The 19,774-nt window shown below is 43.7% G+C and overlaps 1 protein-coding gene and 2 non-coding genes across 3 annotated transcripts; all 3 read right to left on the reverse strand.

Moving 5' to 3' along the window:
* Positions 1-14,535: 14,535 nt before the first annotated feature.
* On the reverse strand, positions 14,536-14,666 carry LOC131814222 (small nucleolar RNA SNORA31). The gene has a single exon (XR_009347213.1). It is a non-coding gene; the product is annotated as a small nucleolar RNA SNORA31 (small nucleolar RNA).
* Positions 14,667-15,471: 805 nt separating this feature from the next.
* Positions 15,472-19,311, reverse strand: TPT1 (tumor protein, translationally-controlled 1). Its single transcript, XM_059144169.1, has 6 exons — positions 19,145-19,311; positions 18,805-18,878; positions 18,052-18,242; positions 17,524-17,629; positions 16,645-16,761; positions 15,472-15,685 (listed from the first exon to the last, which is right to left on the reverse strand). The coding sequence occupies exons 1-6, from the start codon at positions 19,170-19,172 to the stop codon at positions 15,683-15,685; spliced, it is 519 nt and encodes a 172-aa protein (XP_059000152.1). The 5' UTR covers positions 19,173-19,311; the 3' UTR covers positions 15,472-15,682.
* Positions 15,755-15,885, reverse strand: LOC131814221 (small nucleolar RNA SNORA31). Its single transcript, XR_009347212.1, has one exon. It is a non-coding gene; the product is annotated as a small nucleolar RNA SNORA31 (small nucleolar RNA).
* Positions 19,312-19,774: the final 463 nt, after the last annotated feature.

Raw genomic sequence — 19,774 nt, forward strand, 5'->3', positions numbered from 1 at the left:
AGATCATATGATAATCGTCTTTCTCTGATTGACTTATTTCACTTAACCTAATACCCTCTAGTTCCATCCATGTCATTGCAAATGGCAAAATTTCATTTTTTGATGGCTGTGTGTGTATATATATATAAATATTTATATTTATATAAATATATAATATAAATTATATAAATATATAAATAAATTTATATTATAAATTTATATATTATATAACATATATAATATATATTATATGTTATATAAATTATACATCATATATTAATATTGTAATATTAAATATAAATTTAATAAATTTATAATATAAATTTATAATATAAAATAAATTTATAAACAAATACATAATATAATCTCTCACATCTTCTTTATCCATTCATCTGTCAATGGACATCTAGGGGCTTTCCATAGTCTGGCTATTGTGGGCATTGCTGCTATAAACATTGGGGTGCATGTGCCCCTTTAGACTACTACATTTGTATCTTTAGGATAAATACCTAGTAGAGCAATTGCTGGGTCATAGGGTAGCTCTATTTTCAACTTTTTGAGGAACCTCCATGCTGCTTTCCAGAGTGGTTGCACCAGCTAGCATTCCCACCAACAGTAGCCTCATCCTTCCCAGCATCTGTCATTTCCTGACTTGTTAATTTTAGCCATTCTGACTGGTGTGAGGTGGTATCTAATTGTGGTCTTGATTTGTGTTTCCCTGATGGCAAGTGATTTGGAGCACTTTTTCATGTGTCTGTTAGCCATCTGGGTGTCTTCTTTGCAGAAATGTCTGTTCATGTCTTCTGCCCATTTCTTGATTGGATTATTTGTTTTTTGGGTATTAAAAACATTATTTTGGGAAGAGGTTCATAGGCTTCACCAGACTGCCACAGAGAGCCATAGGGGGGAAAAAAGCTAAAAACCCATGATTTAGAATGAAAAAATAAATTTAAAATATTCTCATTTTTAAGAGCTGACAGAGACGCCTGGGTGGTACAGTTGGTTAAATATCTGACTCTTGATTTTGGCTCAGGTCATGATATCAGGGTCATGGGATCCACTTCTGCCTCAGGCTCCATGTGGGCTCTGGTCTCAGCAGAGTCTGCTTGAGATTCTCTCTCCCTTTCCCTGTGTCCTCTCCCCACTTTCATGAACGCTCTCTCTCTCTAAATAAATAACATCTTTAAACAATAAAAAAATTAAAAAGCTAACAGTCAGAAAAATAACATATTTTTACTAATTGCCTACCAATTTCAGTATTTTCCCAGTATATTTTGTTGCTATATATATGTATGTGTGTGTATACATATATATATGTATACACACACATACATATATATATTTTTTTTTATTGGCCACCTCTTCATCTGCAGATATTTACAAAAATATATGGGCCATCTGATTACTCTTAAAAAAAGCAAAAGACCTGTCAGTGCTGGATTCTCATGCCAGGATTGGCACAAAATGGCTTTGTAACATAATTTTATAAAGAGTTTTATTCATCTAAGAAGTGGATAACTTTTCCACAGACTAGATTCTGGCTCCATTAATTTTATACCTTGTTTCTTTTCCACCACCTACATATTCTAATGTTGGGCACTCAAAGGTTCTAGCATATCACCTCTGACTTTTCTTTCATCTTTAAATCACACATCACCATTCCAGATGAATCATGCAGTGGGTGGTAGAAGAACTTCTGGAAGTTATTCTTATGCCAGCATCCCACTAAACACACATTGTATGTACCCCCGAGTTGGCTTCTTTCTATGGTGCTTGGATTCTACAAATGTCTATAGTCACTCCGGTGCCACCCAATTTTAGAAGATGAGTGACAGAAAGGAAATCAAAGTGGAAAGAGACAGCAGTCTGAACTGATAAGATACAATATCTTATTTTTGCAAATTTTATAAAAACAGTTGGACTTTGGGGAGCATGTGGCTGGCTCAGTCGGTAGAGCATATAACTCTTGATTTCAGGGTTATAAGTTCGAGCCCCAAATTGGGTACAGAGATTACTTTGAAATAAAATTTTTTTTAAAATGTGGGACTTGGAAGGAGCCTATATGCAAAAGAAGATTCCTAAATGTTCTTGATAAACCAGAAGACCTGACAGTATTGGACCCACATTCCCTAGGGACCACAGTCTACTGGAAGTAGGTGGTAAAAGCACTTTTCAACCAGGACACGTGCTCTCCATTTTGCCAGAGTCTCCCTGCAGCCTGCTCCCCTCAGACCTATGACCCATCAGTATCTGTAGCTATCTGAATTCGCTGCTGTGCCAAACATCACACCTGAGTCCAACCGGCTTACTACCTCTGGCTTACAGGGGCCTCTCCATGAAGGTTGTCCCACCCTGACTGGGATTAGAATTGGTAGAATAGATGAGCCAAAATAGTTAATCCACCAAAAACGTCCACCTTGATTCAAATTGGAGATGAACCCAGAATTCTCCATTACAATTAAACACAATGTGCTGAGTGCTTGGAAACAGCGGTTTCATCACAGCACTCCAGTGTGTATCTAGGAGTGCAATGATGTGTTCTGACTAAGGAAGATAAGTGGGCACTCTGGGAAAATGACATTGATCTAGATCTTTCAAGATGGGGGGTTGGCCAAGTAGAGGATGGAAGAGGAAGCATTCCAGGAGACAAACACAAGGGGATGGATGCAGGAAAGTGGAAGGTATGTTGAGGGCTCAGTGTATGCGGTTCAGTGTGGGACAAGCCAGGGAAGGCTGGGTTGAGGAAGGTGAACATTTCATGTCAGCTACCAGAAACCATCAAGGGTAAAATGTTAATGATGTATCATTTGTTAATGTGGTAACCTTTTGGGAAGGCTTACATTTTTAAAAAGGCCTTTTGAAGCCCCAAAAATTTGACACGAAGGCAGTCCTTTTTATTTTTTTAATTTTCGATTATGGAAAATTCAATAATACGATGAAACTTTATGGCACCCATCCCCCAGCCTCAGGAATTACCTACCAGCTCATTGCCGATCTGGGTTTATCATTATCACCATCCATTTCTCCCCTGCTCTGTAATGTTCTCTGAAAGATTAGGACTCAAAAAAGAAAAATTCCATTATATCATCTATGTCATCATTTTTTCTTACAATTACTTTCAATCAGGACCTAAATAAGGTCCATAAATTGCAATGAGCTGATCTGTCTTTTTCATCTCTTCATCTATAGTTCGCCTCTTTCTTTTTTCTTTCAATTTGTTTTAAAAAGACAGTTATTTGAGGTACCTAAATACTAATATAAGTAGTACTATTATAATATAATTATATATTATATATTTTATTATAATTATTATAATATAAGTAGTACTCTGCCTACTTGTGATCTCTGTTTGTCAAATAAATAAAATCCTTTTAAAAAAAAATGTGGAAGTAGCTATCAGCTCCCAGATTACAGGTTAGCCTAAGAAGAAAGCTTCCATTTCCCCCTGCACTGCACCCCCCCCATTATTTTGTTTTTTTATTTAATAGCAGCCTGGACTTAAATCTGAATATAGTACAAGGTTCTGGGAGCACTCTAGAAGTCTGAAACCAATAGTGCTGTCATCAAACTGCCACTCTAAATCCTGCTTACCATGGTTGCTCACGCTCCTTTCATACCTCTGTGCCTGGGCAACCACGAGTTTCTTAATAGCCAACTTTTTTTTTTTTAATGATTTATTTATTTATTTATTTGACAGAGAGCACAAACAGGTGGAATTCCAGGCAGAGGGAGGAGCAGTCTCCCCAAAGAGCAAGGGGAGCCTGATGTGGGTAATAGCCAACTTTTAATTAGTGCACGTGTCTGCTCTTTTTCCCAATAATCTCACCAAAACTATCAGAGAAAAATCTTGCCTCGTATTGTTCTGACTCTGGCGCAGTTCTGCCCTAACTATCTATAGTAAAGGGATGATTTTCTTTTAATTTCAATCTGTTGTGGACTGGCAACTTTTGTAAACTTCAAGAAACATGAATTACTAGAGAAGGGAACTAGGAAATCTAAAGGAAAAACACTCCCATGTTTCATTTCATATACTCTTCACTTCTGACACTTAAAGTCACCAAATGTGGGTAGGTTTTTCTAATCGCCAAGCAAGTCTGTGACGCCAGCTGCGTGTCCTACAATTTAACCCAATTCTGACACGATCTCCGTGGAGACATCAGAGACCACAGGTGAAGGAATAGTCCTACTGGACTGCCCCCTCCCTCCTACTTCAGATGCCAATCACTGTCCGGGCTACCTGTGCTTCTAGACTTTGGAGATTCCCACGCCCCCTTCTCCGGTTTGATTAATTTGCTAGAGCAGCTCATGGACCTCAGGAAAACATTTTACTTACTAGATGACCAGTTTGCCATGAAAGGAGAGGACTCAGGAACAGCCAGATGGAAGAGATGCACAGGGCAAGGTATGGGGAGGGTTTACAGAGCACCAGCACCCTCTCCCAGCTTGTCACCCTCCCAGCACACAGATGTGTTCCCAACCCGGAAGCTCTCTGAACCTAGAAGCTTCATTACATAAGCCTCATTAACTAAATCACTGACCATTGGTAACTGAACTCAACCTCCAGCCCCTTGCCCCTCCCAGAGGGTTATGAGACTGAACCTTCCAAACCTTTAATCATGTGATTGATTCCCTTGGCAACCCGCCCCTATACTGTGGGACTTTCCAAAAGTCACTCTGTTAACATAAATCAGATATGGTTGAAAGGGACTAGTTAAATACAAAAAACACATTTCATTTTATCTTCTGGAGCTATTTCAAGAGCTGGGAACAAAAGAGTCCCTTATAATTCTTATCGGTTAGGAAATTATAAAGGTTTAAAGTGTTACGTGCTGGGAACCCAGGATAAAGACAAAAATATCTATTCTTTTTTTAAGTTTTTTTTTTTTTTTTAAAGATTGTATTTATTCATTTGACAGAGATCACAAGTAGGCAGAGAGGCAGGCAGAGAGGAGGAAGCAGGCTCCCTGCTGAGCAGAGAGCCGGATGCGGGGTTCAATCCCAAGACCCTGGGATCATGACCTGAGCGGAAGGCAGAGGCTTTAACCCACTGAGCCACCCAGGCGCCCCTCTTTTTTTTTTTTAAGTTTTATTTAGGTAATCTCTACACCCAACATGGGGATCCAACAGAGTCAAGAGATCAAGAGTCACATACTCTTCCGACCAAGCCAGCCAGGTGCCACGCGCCCCCACTACTTCCCCGCTTTTTAAAAACATCTGTTTCCTATTACAAACCATATATCACAGAAAAGAAACCCAAAAATATACATACTACAGTTCTAAACTCTTGTTTATTGGATTTTAAATTATATTTGTATACACAACAAACAAAATTACTGTTAAACTGCCTTTAAAGGTTTTTAAATCCTTTTAAGTTAGCTAAACAATGTGGCCCGTAGACCAAGTAGGCTCTAATACCTTAGCAGCCGACGTGAGCGAAGTGAAACCCACCACCTGTCCAGGCCTCCAGGCTAGGAAACCAAAACCTAAAGCTAACCAATCACGAACAACCGCCGAGGCTTTCCCTGAAAACTCCGAAGCTACAGCCAATCAAATAATTTCCTTGCTTCGCTTCCACCTTGCCATAGAAACGTCTTTCCCTGAGCTCCTGATGGTGGAATGCTCCCAACCACTTCCAGTTTGGCAGTGCCCAAGTCAAGTCATTTCTTGCTCAAATAGACTCCAAAATGTCTCTTTCTATGCTTTGGTTTATCTTTTATTAACTCTCAGTTGCTCCCCCAGGCTGTGGACCAGAGGTTGAGTAACTGCGCTCCAGGCAATACTGGCCTGAATGTGACCTAGTTTTGAATACTGAACACTGTGATCCAAGCGGTTCACCCTTTCTTTTCAAAATCCTACAACATGCCTTAGCCTGTCTTTCAAAAACCTTCACGGTGTGCCCCAAATGTACTTTTAAAACACCAAATTTTACTGAGATATAATTTATACACAAGGAACGGAATCCTTTTAGGGTGTACAATTTGATGAAGGTTGATGGATGTGTATACCCTTGAAACCACAACCAGGATACAAAGCGTCTCTGTTACTTCAAAGAGATGCCTTGTGTCCCCTTGTAGTCCATTTGGCCCCAGTTCCACCACCAAATTCACACTGCTTCTGTCACTAGAGATTCGTTTTGCATTTCCCTCTCATTCATTGTAATGATTCTGAAATTCGTCCACGCTGTGGACATATCTGGAATTTTTTTCCTTTATAACTGCAGTGTGGTGCTCTACTTGGACCCTACTGTTGTTTCTAGTTTGGGGTCACTGTGGATAAGGCTACTGTGAACATTTGTGTATTGGCCTGTGAATGGACATAAGTTTCATTTCTCTTGGGTAGATACCTAGGCGTGGAATGACTGGGCTGTACAACAGGTCAGTGTTGAACTCCACACCCATTTTTCTCACTATTTCAATTTCCTACCATTCCTCCTACCCAACTTGGAGCCAAACAGAATCACTTTCTTTTTCTCAGACGTGTTCCAAGATCTGCCTCGGCACCTTTCTTCAGGTTAATCCTATATCTTGGAACAGCCCTTTCGAGATCATTCCATCTACCTTAGCTGGGTTCAAGCACTAACTTCACAAAGGCCTCTTTCTTCCTCTCTATTAGAAGTGACTGCACCCCCTTGGAAAGCTCACAGAGCTACACCCTTCTTTTCATCTTAGAGCTTGTCCCCTCTACTAGATCCTAAGTGTCCTTGATGGCAGGGTTCAGTTTGGAGGCTCCCCTCCTCCACAGGGCCTGTTCAGTTCTTTGCATTGGGTAGGCACTCAGTAAATGTCTGTTGAATTAAGGAACATAATTTGTAAAGCAGGGAAAGGCCAGAGTATATGTGTTTGAGAAAAGGGAATAGGTAAATTACTTGGAGAGAAGAAAGCTAATGGTGGTTACAGTAGCTCCTTTGCAACAGCTTTATTTGAAAACAGACTAAGAACTCACTTTAGGTGATGTGAGGTGTTATTTAAAGGATGGTAAGATATCCTGGTTCTCTGAACCCCAAAATAGCCCTCCTCCAATTGACCCGTTTGCGTATCTGAAATTCCATCACGAAATATTCACTTCTCTCTAGGAATTGAGTATCAACAATTGGTAAGATCACACAAAAAAAGAGACAACCAGGTGTTAAGTACCTCCTGATGGAAGAACACAATAGCACCTACAAAATGGTCTTGTGAAAAAAATCAAACCTGAATCTAGTCAAAGAGCAATGATCGAAGTACCACCACTCCAGGGACAGGATGTATTAAACTCCATTAGGGTGATGCCATCACCCAAATCCTGACTGGGGGTGGAGGTAGCGGCGGGTGGGGGGTGATCTCTAAAGAACAAATTACTGTCTTTTTTTTTTTTAAGATTTTATTTATTTATTTGACAGAGATCACAAGTAGGCAGAGAGGCAGGCAGAGAGAGGGGGGGAAGCAGGCTCCTCCTTGAGCAGAAAGCCCGATATGGGGCTTGATCCCAGGACCCTGAGATCATGACCTGAGCCGAAGGCAGAGGCTTAACCCGGTGAGCCACCCAGGTGCCCCTACTTTCACATTTTTAAAAGAAATTATTTACACATAAGGGAAATGTTGTAAAGACGTCTAAAAAAGAAAAGTAAAAGTCTAATATTACAAGACACTAGAAGGAAATGTCCCTGTGTAGTAACTCCCATATGGGGTGGGTGACAGAGTTGGGCTTCGAACCTAACCACGCACCATGCTGTTACAGAATAACATACAAGCTCCTTCTGGGCCTCCTTGCCTGACACAGCCATACACAGCCTGCTGTGACGAGGGAGACACATCAAGAAATAGGGATAGAAACATACCAAAAATTGTCTTTTAAATGGAAGGAGCACAGTACCTACTTGGGGGCTCATGATGACTCTGCAGGTCTCCACCTGGCCAGAGCCCAGGGGGGTAGCCAAGGAAACTCCCAAGATTGGGACGCACATTAAATGAAACAAATTATTAAATGAAACAAAATGTTTCCACCTATAAAATGGAGTACAAACAGAAGGAAAGTATTCAGATTTTCCTAACCCCAGAAGTTTCTGTGTGCACTATTTTTCCATGACGGCTCTCCCCAGGGTTACTGGCAGGGCCTCAACACACGGCCATAGGCTAACAAGGTGGGCTGTTCACCTTCCTGCCATGAAACAGGAACAGAGGGGAGCTGACAGGAGCTGCAGGCGTGCTTTGGCCTCCTGACATCTTGTGTGTGAACAGGCCTCCCTGGTGGCAGCAACAGCTACGTGGTGCCCAGATTACACTGAAGATCACCCCTGAGAAGCAAGCCCCCAAGACCCAACATCTGACTAACGGGAAATCCAGAAAGTCAGAACTGAGAAGATGGAAGAAAAACACATAAGTGTGTACATGTGTATACAGACATCTCAAGAAAATTTCCAAGAAATGAAAACCACGTTTCCAAGTTGAAATGACTCACCAAGTGTCTCACAGGAAATGTTTAAAGACACATTAGCAAAGAACAGCATTATGAACTCAGAACATCAGAAACAAAGAAGATTCTAAAAACTTACAGAAAGGGAAAAAACAAAAACAAAAACAAAAACGTCACCATGCAAAGAACTGACAAACTTCCCAATAGCAAGTGGGAAAAAAAAATCAAGTGGAAGCTAGAAGAGAATGGATTTTTGGATGTCTAAATTTGACGGGTAATTATTCTTAATCTAGAAGTCCATACTTAGCCAAATTATCAAACATGTGCAAAAGGAAAATAAGGATATTTCATGCAAGCAAAGTCTCAAAAAAAAATTTATCTTCTCAGTAAGCTATTAGAGAGCTGCTCTACCAAGACAGAAATTTGGGATTTAGTTAAGTGGTGAAGGGAATTCCAGACTGAGGAGAGAAGCTCCATGTGACCAGAGGGCCACAAGATGGCAAAGGCGTCCGTGAGGAAGCGCTTCAAGAAAATTGAAAGTCGGTCCAATAGATTCCTGGAACACTTGAAGTTTTGAAAGAAAATTTACATTTTGCAATGTTGTGATTTTTAAGACACATATATTTGGTCTTTTTCCCTGTTTCTGGCAGGGCTCCTAAAATCTCTGGGATTTCCTGTGATGACAGCAATAAAAGGTGTCTTGCGTTTTGAGGTGACTCTTGGAAAGCCACAAAGGGTAAAGGCCGATTGCCAGTGGAGCCAAAGGTATGATTAAAGGGTTAGAACTTTCAGTCTTACCCTACTCCTTCCTGGAGAGGAGGGTCTGGAGATTGAGTCTGGCCAATCACCAATGGCCAATGATTGAATCAAGCATGCCTAGGAATTGTAGCCTCTATAAAAACTCAAAAGGACAGGGTCCAGAGAGCTTCTAGGTTGGGAATACATCTACATGCTGGGAGTGTGACAAGCTTGGAGAGGGTACAGGAGCTCTGTACCCCCTCCCCATACCTTGGCCTATGCATCTCTTCCATCTGGCTGTCCCTGAGTCCTCTCCTTTCATGGAAAACTGGTCATCTAGCAAGTAAAATGTTTTCCTGAGGTCCATGAGCCACACTAGCAAATTAATCCAACCTGAGGAGGGGGCATGGGAATCTCCGATTTCTGGAAGAACAGGTAACGTGGACATGTGGTTGCTATCTGAGGGGGGCAGTCCAGTAGGACAGATTCCTTCAGCTATGGACTCTGATGCTGTCTCCGGGGAGATAGTGTCAGAACTGAGTTAAATTGTAGAACCAGCTGCTTGGTGTGGGGGAACTTCCCCATGTTGGAATTAGGAGAATTGTTGTATCTTCTACAGAGTTTAGGGGATGAATTAATGAGCACCTAGAAAACTAAGCAGTAGGGAATGAGTGAACTCCAGCAAAAAATGTAAAACAATCAAAAATAGAAATTGTAAACTGTACAGTTCAATTTGGAAAAAATACAAAGCCATACCATAGTGATTAGCTTAAACTGGGAGGTAACTATATGGGACGTTACAGAAAGAGAAGTGACAGGGCTCAGGGGAGAGGAGATGGGAGTTACCAGCACCAAGATAGCATAATCATCTCCATAGAGAAAGTCAGATGGTAATTTCTAAACTCTGAAACTGAAAAAAACAAGAATAGTTGGGGCAAGTTATTTAGAAATAAGGATTTAAAAAAATAGGAAAACAGCAAATACCCAGAATGTGTCTTGGGAGAGTAAAAAATAGCCTGGCAGGAATGAGGTAGGGCAAGGGGCCAAGGTTCTCACCCTAATCCCTAAATTCAGTGCTTTAGACTAGGATATGAAATGTTTTCAAAAAAGTATATCCAGGGGGGCACCTGGGTGGCTCAGTGGGTTAAGGCCTTTGCCTTCGGCTCAGGTCATGATCCCAGGGTCCTGGGATCGAGCCCCACATCGGGCTCTCTGCTCTGCGGGGAGCCTGCTTCCTCCTCTCTCTCTCTCTGCCTGCCTCTCTGTCTACTTGTGATCTCTGTCAAGTAAATAAATAAAATCTTTAAAAAAAAAAAAAAAAAAGTATATCCAGGGTAAACTGAGTAGTGTGTTTAGGAATCCCACCATTCCTTTAAGTCTGTGACCCGTACACCTCGAGCACCTACGTGCTAAGGGGCAGGCCCCGTTCTGAACATTCAGGATACATCACTGAGAGTCAGAGGTAAGCCCTTTAGGAGCTCGGGTGGCACGGACACAGATGATAAGCCAATAAGCTAGTAACATCTTATCACGTTAGATGGTGGGAAGCACCATGGAGAACAGAAGCCAAGGGGGTTGGGTGGTGGGGGTGTGGGTTTTGAGCGCATGGCTAGAAAAGGCCGCTGATTTGGACCAGATGGCTTTGAGCAGACCTGGTTGTCAGAGCGAGCCACAGGCTATCCAGGGACAGCACTGGGGCTGATTAGGGCTTCCAGATTAAATGCAGGTGTAGGAAGGGACTTCGAAACAGGCAACCCCCAGGGCTAGAAACTACTCCGCAAAACCACAGGTTAGGGATCAGGAAAGCTATGCAGTAGTCGGCAGTCTTGCACAACTCTCACAACCCCATAAACCAGAGGGTTTAGTAACTGCCTTAGAAAATGAAGCCTCCACATTGCTCTTGGGATGCTAAAATCAGCTGCTCTCACATTCACACCCAGCCTTCCTCTTCTGTAGCGCAGAGTGGAACAGTTTGCACATTACTTAACCAGTTTTCAAAAGCTTAGTCACTTTTGCTTTTAATAGATGCCGGCAGTTGGTATTTACCATCCTGCTGGTATGATGGCAGTCACCAAGGGTAGCGACACCCAGCCTGTGTTCCACCTGACAAAACCCATCCATGTGAATTGTTGACTCGACAGGGGACACTTCAGAAGGATGGAATGCTAGGAAAGTGATGGGGAGAAACACGGACTGCGGCCCCCCAATGGGCATTTACTTAGCTTCCAGTTTTTTTTTAAATTTTATTTATTTATTTGACAGAGATCACAAGCAGGCAGAGAGAAAGGGGGGGCATGCCCCCCGCTGAGTAGAGAGCCCGATGTGGGACTCGATCCCAGGACTCCGAGATCATGCCCTGAGTGGAAGGCAGAGGCTTAACCCACTGAGCCACCCAGGCACCCCAGCTTCCAGTGTTTTACTTGCCATCTGTTGATACGCATTATTCCACCTCAAGGTGGTCAGAAGAGGTGTCCGTGCATAGTAGCAATCTTCCTCCTTTCACTTGCCGATCCCCCACCCCCAAGGCTGACGATCAGTTTGGCTATTTGACCTAAAGGAGAAATTAGCAGTTCTTGAGGGAAAACATCTAAATGCCCTTAAGAAAAAGGAAAAGGGCCCCTGGATGGCTCAGTCGTTAAGCATCCACCTTCTGCTCAAGTCATGATCCCTGGGATGGAGCCCGATGGAGGGCACCTTATTCTGTAGGAAGCCTGTTTCTCCCTCTCCCACTCTCCCTGCTTGTTCCCTGTCACTGTCACTTGTTCCCTGTCACTGTCAAGTAAATAAAACCTTAAGGGAGGGGGGCACATACATAGCTGTTTTGAATACTTGTCCTCAAAACACCTTTCTCTATTTACCAGCTCTCTACCACTCGGTAGAGCGATTTTACTGTCCTATGCTCTAGGTGAGGTCATGTGCAAGTAGCAAAAGAAACTACAACTTACCTGCTATCTTTACATAAGAAAATCACCAAGTATGAAACTAGACTTCCGGCATCAAACTGTTGGAAACTCGGGACTGGATGTTCAGTAACCCTACAGTACTGGATGTTCAGTAACCCTACAGTACAACAGTGCTCTTGCACTCTTGGCTAACCAACTGTGGTCTGTGTCCTCCCCACAAAGAGGACCCCTCTCATCAGTCACCTGATGCCTGAAATCTCATTTCTTCACCTCAAACTGTGACGCATTCATGCAAAAGCACTCTGGAAGGTATTCCCCCATCCCCATGCTTCCTGCTTCACCGCTAGCTGGTACTGAGTGTATATGAACAAAGGGAGATGTCAAATGTATCCTGGAGATGGAGGAGAGGCGTCAGTAATTGAAGGAAACCTCACTGAACAAGTCATTACTTTGAAGACTCTTCCCCTAGGCTCATAGCTGACATTTTCCTACTTAATTGTATGGACTCCTATTCAAACCACATCCACTCAGAAATTCTCATGGTCCAGTGTGGGGAGGAATCTTGTATGCCAGTTACCAGGCTGTTAGAGGAAACCATGTGTAATACTACAAATCCACAATCTACACGCTCTCAGAATGTGTATTAGAATGTTCAGGTAGAAAAATATGCCCCACAAAAAACAAAAAAACAAAACAAAACAAAAAACCCTGCTTTGGACTGCCAACATTATGATCAGACACACCATTGCTGCACTAAGGGGTGAACTTGGAGGAATTCAGTGGGATAAACAGAAACTACCATCGTTATGATTTTTAACTTTATCTGCAAACTCCCCACAGTAGAAAAATCTGTATGTAACTTTCTACTCCGACCAGAAGCCTCTCGGACAGCATATTAACACATACTTTGTATGTTGTATACTGTAGTCTTACAATAAAGCTAAAGAGATACTGTAAAATACAGAGTACTGTAAAAAAAAATCCATGTTTAAAGTTTAGTTCAAAGCCATGTTGTTCAGGGGTCAACTGGACTGACATTTCACAGGCAGTATGCTGCCTGTAGCTCTTCCTTTGAGCCCATCTCAGTCAGGCTTTCTTCCCTTACTATTCATACACACTTGTCAAGTTCGCCTTCTTGGTCCTCATCTTGGCTAGTTTGCAACAGGTAGCCCTGAAACACTGTCCACTTGACTTCCAGACCACTCCTGCGATCTTGCTACTACAGGGACAGCTCCTCTGAATCACTTTGCCAGTTCATTATGCTGAGCATCCCAAGTTTTAGATCACAGGGCTAAGTCTGTCCTTTCTAGGTGATCTCACCCCGTGTTTTGACTTCAATGTCATGCACTGAGATTTTCCCAGTAGTCTTTAAAATCTTTAGACCTCTCCTCCCAAGTAAAATAGTCAACTGCTCACCTAGTTCATTAGGTCAGATCATGCCACCCTTCAGCTCAAAACCCTTTTATGGCCTTCCTGCAGGCCTTGGTTTCTGCTTTTCCTGGATTTTCTCTTCTATGCCTTAACCCTTTGTCATTTAGGGTCCAGCAAACCAGCCACCTTGTCACCAGAACGTGCCAACACACTCCACTTCAGACCCTGCATTTGCTCCTTTGCCTGAACTGTTCAGCCCCCAGATACCCGCACAGCCTATTTATTTGCTTTCCTACTCAAATCACATTTTAAAGGCCTTCCCAGACAACCCCATCAAAGTCCTTTTACAATTTTCTCCAAACTCGTTTAACAAAGCCTAGGGCTTTAAGGGCACCAAGAAAACTTTTCTCAAGCTCAGCACTCACAAGGACATAAAATGACATGCCCACAAAGTTCACATCACCTGTTACTCTTGCACAAAGTATCTTAACCAGACTCTTAACTGGGAATAACTATGAACACTGAAAATAAGCATTCCTAGGCTGGACTGACCTGGACTCTTCACTTCCTACAAAGCCTCTGCGCCTTTTCCACAGCTAGCTCACTGAAATCAGTGTCCTGATTTCAGCCTAGATGGTACAAGACCTCGCACACAATCAGGTGGTCAAGTTCATAGCACTGACCACTGCCCCAAAACTCTTTCCCCACTAATGTTTCGGAGGGCCAAGTGGCCTAGATCAGTAACTGGAGCTTTTCTATTGTAGTGTCAGATTCAGGATGCTTAAAATCGCCACCAGCTTTAGGACTGGTTTCCAGTATTTGGGTTTGCTTCCAATCATCACCAGGGGGCGCTATCAACCTTAATGTGTCTCAGGTTCTGAACCACATTGTGAACTCTGAAACCCCCGGGGCAAATTCCAGATGGCTAAGTCACTGGATTCGCCCTGGGTTCAAACGTCATAGGACCAGCTGAGTCACTGGCTTGCATTTACTTTTAACCCTTACATTTTTCAAAGTGAAATTAATCAAAAGGCAAAGGTCTGGGACATTCTTTTCCAACACTTTCCATGAACTCCAATTTTAGACTTTGGAGTAAACCAGATCCTCATTGTTGACAAGGTTTACTTGAGTTGCAGAAATTTCCCTCCTTTTAGCCTGTACTCCCCCGTTCAATCTTGACTGCCACAATGAGACAGACAGAAAGCGCGAGGATTTTTTTCTTGCATCTCTAGTGGAAACCTTAGCAGCAGACAGAACTGCTCCAGGTCTGTCAAATGGATGCGTTTTCCTTATTCTTTGACACCCACAACCCTTTCCCATACAATAGGACACAACAACAGCATTTTCCTCAGCCCACGGGCTAGCTCACATTCCAACCAGAGCTTCACCTTTTAAAGCAGGGGCTGGCAAACCTTTCTTGTGAGGGGTCACATGGTTGTTTGATTTGTTAGGTCTTAGGATCTGTCACACTCTGCTCTTAACAGTTAAGAGCCAGTCAATACACAAAACACATGAGCATGGCAGTGTTCAATAAACCTGGACACAAATTTAGGTTTCGTCTTTTTCACATCCCATCACCTATTTTCTTCCAACCATTTAAAAATCTAAGTACCAACTTAAAGTCACAAAAATAGGTGGCAGGACCAACCAGTGTGCCAACCCCATTCCAGGGAGTTTGACATAAGCACTCCAGGAGACTTCTAGGTTTCTCTAGAACTTGGCTCTACTTGACTTATGATAAATAAGATCACACACTTTGCTTCCAAACTGTTATTAGTCTCTTTTTATTCTTTTGGTGATCTCCTCCAGAGTTAACTACTTCCGTTTGTAGGTGATGAAATGTGTAAGGAATCCACTTCAGAATGCTGGCCCAGCTATGAGCATGGTCTTTCCCTTTACTGGAACTCAGAATTAAGACTTTGGGTTCTTGTTTTTTATATTCCAGTCCCAGAAGTAGTTCTCACTGTAGAAGTTATCTGCAGGCAGTCTTATGCTTTCTAGCAGTAGTCTACAACCAGGCTCTAGCTTCTCCAGGACACTACACAGGATGGATTTAAATAGGAGTTAAACTAAGAGGCATTCTCCCAAATGAGTTTAAATGCAATTTTATTTTTAGACAACCTACATGACATGTTTTTCTCTTAAAAACAATGCCTCCGCTCCAAATAAATCAGGGTCAAAATAAATGAAGAGCTCAAGATGACATCAGTCCCATTTGTCTAAGTCCTGGTGTTGTGTGGATGAAGAGCAGCAGCCAGTTACGACAACAGGTGATACATCCAAAGTAATGGCCAGATGCATTACTATAAAAACAAGAAAGGCTGTATTAACACATTTATCCAGTATAAATATATTTAACATTTCTACGGTGCAGATGTTTTCCCCTATTCAATCTGGGCTGCCACAGGAGACAGACAGAAAGCGCAGGGATTTTTTTCTCTCGCATCCTAGTGCAAACCAAAAGAACAACAGCCAATTGTTCAAGGTCTATCAGTGGATGCACAACCATCTTTACCAACACAGGGGCAGCACGGTTTTCTAGAAATCTCATTCTGCATCAAGTCCCACTCACTTTTTGTTCTACCAAGAAAAACCACAGATATTCCTGGAATAACTGCCGTAACAAATGATCTGTACCATCCTAAGACACTTCTGACCACCATTGTCCCTAATCTTACTTAGTGTAGCCTAAAGTTGATCTTATTGCTAATTTATATGGAAGCCTCTGAATGCTGGGATAATGAATGCTTTCGTTCCTGTATTGCCTCCCAATAATTCCATGCATAGTAGACATTCATTTAATTTTACTGAAGGATTGGGCATATTGGGTAAGCAGCCAGCTCTAACTTTATTTACTAAAAGCTGGTAACATCAAGGCTTTCAATGACCAAAATGAAAAAGATTTCATGCACACACATGCCACTCATGCATGCATGGCAGAATATGAAGAGAAGGGCCATTTCTACGGGGGGAGATCAAACGGTGTTGTTTCTGATCTCCAGCTTACGGATTTGAGCCAGCTACAAGAAAAGCTTTCTGTAAATAAAAATTCTAAGTCCTTTTCTGTGTTGTAAAAACCTTTTACATGGGAAACACAACCCTATTAGACTCCCAAAAGGAACAAGAGCAAGAGCTAGACCTACATTTTACAAAGACTGCTAGAAAACCCATTCTAACTATCCCAGGGGCAGGGAACAAGGGCTCACACCAAAAAGGTCTCCATTTTTACATCACTGCTTTCAACCCACGTCCTTATACTTACACATTTCTCCATCTCTAAACCATCCTTAAAGAAAATCATATATGGGGTCACACCATCCTCACGGTAGTCCAGCAGAGCAACCATGCCATCTGGATTCATGTTTTCACCAATAAAGAACTTAGGAAGCAAACAAATACCCAGAATTAGACCATTATATACAAATTGTATCAAAACAAACTACAGTAAAACAATCAAAGGAGGATTCAAAACACCATAATTTAAGAAATTTTCACCGGGTGGAAAAAAAAAATTCCTAATCAAACTTCTGTTCACCAAATGATAACACTGTAACAACTGACCAAAGCACAGGGCATTTCAGAACACTTTTACACTTTCTGGAAACACAACCCCACATATATGCCATTCCAAACTCTGCTTACATCATCAAGCATAGGGAACATACGAGACAACACATTACAGGGATAAAGTTATATGGCCAGAGGACGTGTGAAAGCTGAAAAAGCAAAGAGCCAGGCTGTAATGAGTTTTTTCTTTACTCCTATAGAGGTTAAGGGAAAGTCACTGAGCTTCCCAATAGAGAAGTGTAGAAAGCTTAGTGCCAATGAGACACTGGAGTTGGAAATAAAAAGAAGACTGGAAGACCCCAGAAGTGATCAACAAGCATTTCTAGACAGGGAGAAATGAAAAATGTCCTCTGGGAAGGGAGTATGGATGGGACTCTGGAATCAAGCATACAAGATCTAGAAACACAGGGAAGGCTACTTTCCACAGCCTAGACTACTGGAATTGAATCTACGAAGTATTTAAACTGCTCAAAAGATCCAGAAGACAGCCAGGTTACATCACTAAGTCAAGTAATTTGTTGCTCTGGCAGCTAAAAATGCACAGTTCTTTGAGACAAACGTTTATGGTATTTACCTGGTAGTTTTTGAAATTAGCAAGGATGTGCTTGATTTGTTCTGCAGCCCCTGTCATAAAAGGCTTTACTCTTTCTGGCCTCTGTTCTTCAAGTTTGCCTTTGATGCTAAAACAGTATTTTATTAATAGGTTAAGTACTCAGTTCTCAGCAGAATGATCTTTTTTTTTCCCCAGTAAAAAAAATCCAAACTAAAACAAACAAGCTCTGAAAAGGGCAACTAGCAGTCACTGGGCCAGATTAATATGCCACAATCAAGAAACTAAGAGCTCACAGGATCCAAGTTTCAAGACTGTTTACAATTTTGGATTTCATGTTATTCCCAAAGCACACATCCAAAATACTAACACCACACTTCATGCCACAATATGTTCACATTAATTTATAGAAAACCAAATATCCTTGTGAGATCACAACAGAAAAGATTAAGGCTTTTCACAAGTACACCTGCTAAGTTTCCTCCAAGTGAGCTTATCCCTGAACCCCACAGGACTCCAGGCAGTAGATGGGCTGCGCCAAGTAGCACTTACGATTTCATATAATCTTTGATGTACTTCTTGTAGGCTTCTTTTGTGAAGCTGGTTTCCTGCAAGTGATGGTTCATGACAATATCAACACCAGTGATGACTGTGCTTTCGGTACCTTCGCCCTCCGGGCCTTCAGCGGAGGCATTTCCACCAATGAGCGAGTCATCAATGTTACCCTCTGTCCTACTGACCATCTGCATGAAGAAAAAAAAAAAAAATAGTTCGGCTTCAGACGTTTTGACCTTAGCTTAAAGAATCCCCCAAATCTGTTACCAGCAGTTCACAGATCCATCATCCTCCCACCAAAAACTTTTGACTTTTGCCAAAAAGCACTAAAACATTGCCATGGAGAAAAAAACTGAAGCCGTCTGAAAGTCCTGCTACCTCGTACATAACTCAGTAAGAATTCTTTGTTGACCAAAAAGAAAACGGGATCATATACCCCAAGCAAAAGTTCTGTGTGGGCTTTTGGGCTGATGAACAAGTACGTGCAGAGCAAACCCAGAGAGGCTTGGGGCTCCCTAACCCGAGGCTACCTGTCCTGGGCGGCCCGGGAGGAGGACGGGCGCCAAGGCGGCGGACCTATTTCCAGGCTCAGCTCCGCCTCCACTTTTCTAGAAAAACCCGAGCCCGGAAAGAGCGTCTCCTCCGCCAGGAGGCAGCGAAGAGGATTGCACAACTTCGGGCGGGGGAGCGGCGGAAACCCGAGCCTGCCCGGCCTCGCCTCCCCCGCGCCGCGCGGCCCGACCGACTCACCTTCCCCTCCACCTCCAGACACAGCCCGTCCGCGATCTCCCGGATCTTGTAGATGTCGGAGAACATCTCATCATCTGCTCGGGGACACAGACCCGCCCGTCACGGTGCGCCCGGAGGTCTGGAACCGGCGCCGCCATTTCCCGCGCGGGCCGGGCGCACGCGGCCCCCGCTCCTCCCCGGGCGCTCGAGACCCTGAGGCGTGCCCCAGGCACCGACCCCTCCTCGCTCCCGGAAGGGCCGCCAGCGTCCCCTAGGCCCACGACAGCGGCGGCGTCCTTCTTCCCCGCCCCCACCCGCGTCCCCTGCGCGCGGCGGTAGGGGTAGTGCAGTCACGACTCACGGCTGATGAGGTCCCGGTAGATGATCATGACGACGGCTGAAGAAAGACGACGGCGGCACTACCTTAGCAAGAGCCGGGAGCTCTGAGCGAGCGCGGTGCAGCCGGAGCGGCACTCGGGGGGAGGGGGGAGCGGGCGGAAAAGGCCGACTCAGCCGCTCCCCAACCTCATATAGAGGGCACGTCCCCCTACGTCATCGCCCGCTGCGCCTCCGGAAGCGCCGCAAGCGGTGACGTGGCACGCAGAGCCGCGGGAGGTGGAGCCACGGCGCGGGCCGGTGAGGGGAGGCGAGCATCCGGGGACTTGGCCCGGGGACACAATGCTGTGTTCCGCGGTGCTCGCGGTGGGGTGGCCGCTGGGAGACGGAGAGGAAGGGGTTCTCTGGGCCCTAGTGCGGAGGGTGGGGGAAGCGGGGCAGACTTCCCGTCCCCTCCGCACCCTGCCGGGCTGCCCTGGGAGGTGCTGGGCCTGGGTGGGGCTTCGATGAAATCTCTTCAAGCTTCCGCCGTGCGCCTCGCCTCGCGCAGCTCCCACCCCTTTCTGGGAACAAAAATGTCAACTGCTGTAGAGGACTCCGCGTTTACGGAGGGTCGGGGCCTGAGGCGACGTCGAGGCTGTCCACCAGGATGAGG

The sequence above is a fragment of the Mustela lutreola genome, chromosome 13 (genome assembly GCF_030435805.1).
Source record: "Mustela lutreola isolate mMusLut2 chromosome 13, mMusLut2.pri, whole genome shotgun sequence".
In the NCBI taxonomy this organism is placed as follows: Eukaryota; Metazoa; Chordata; class Mammalia; order Carnivora; family Mustelidae; genus Mustela; species Mustela lutreola.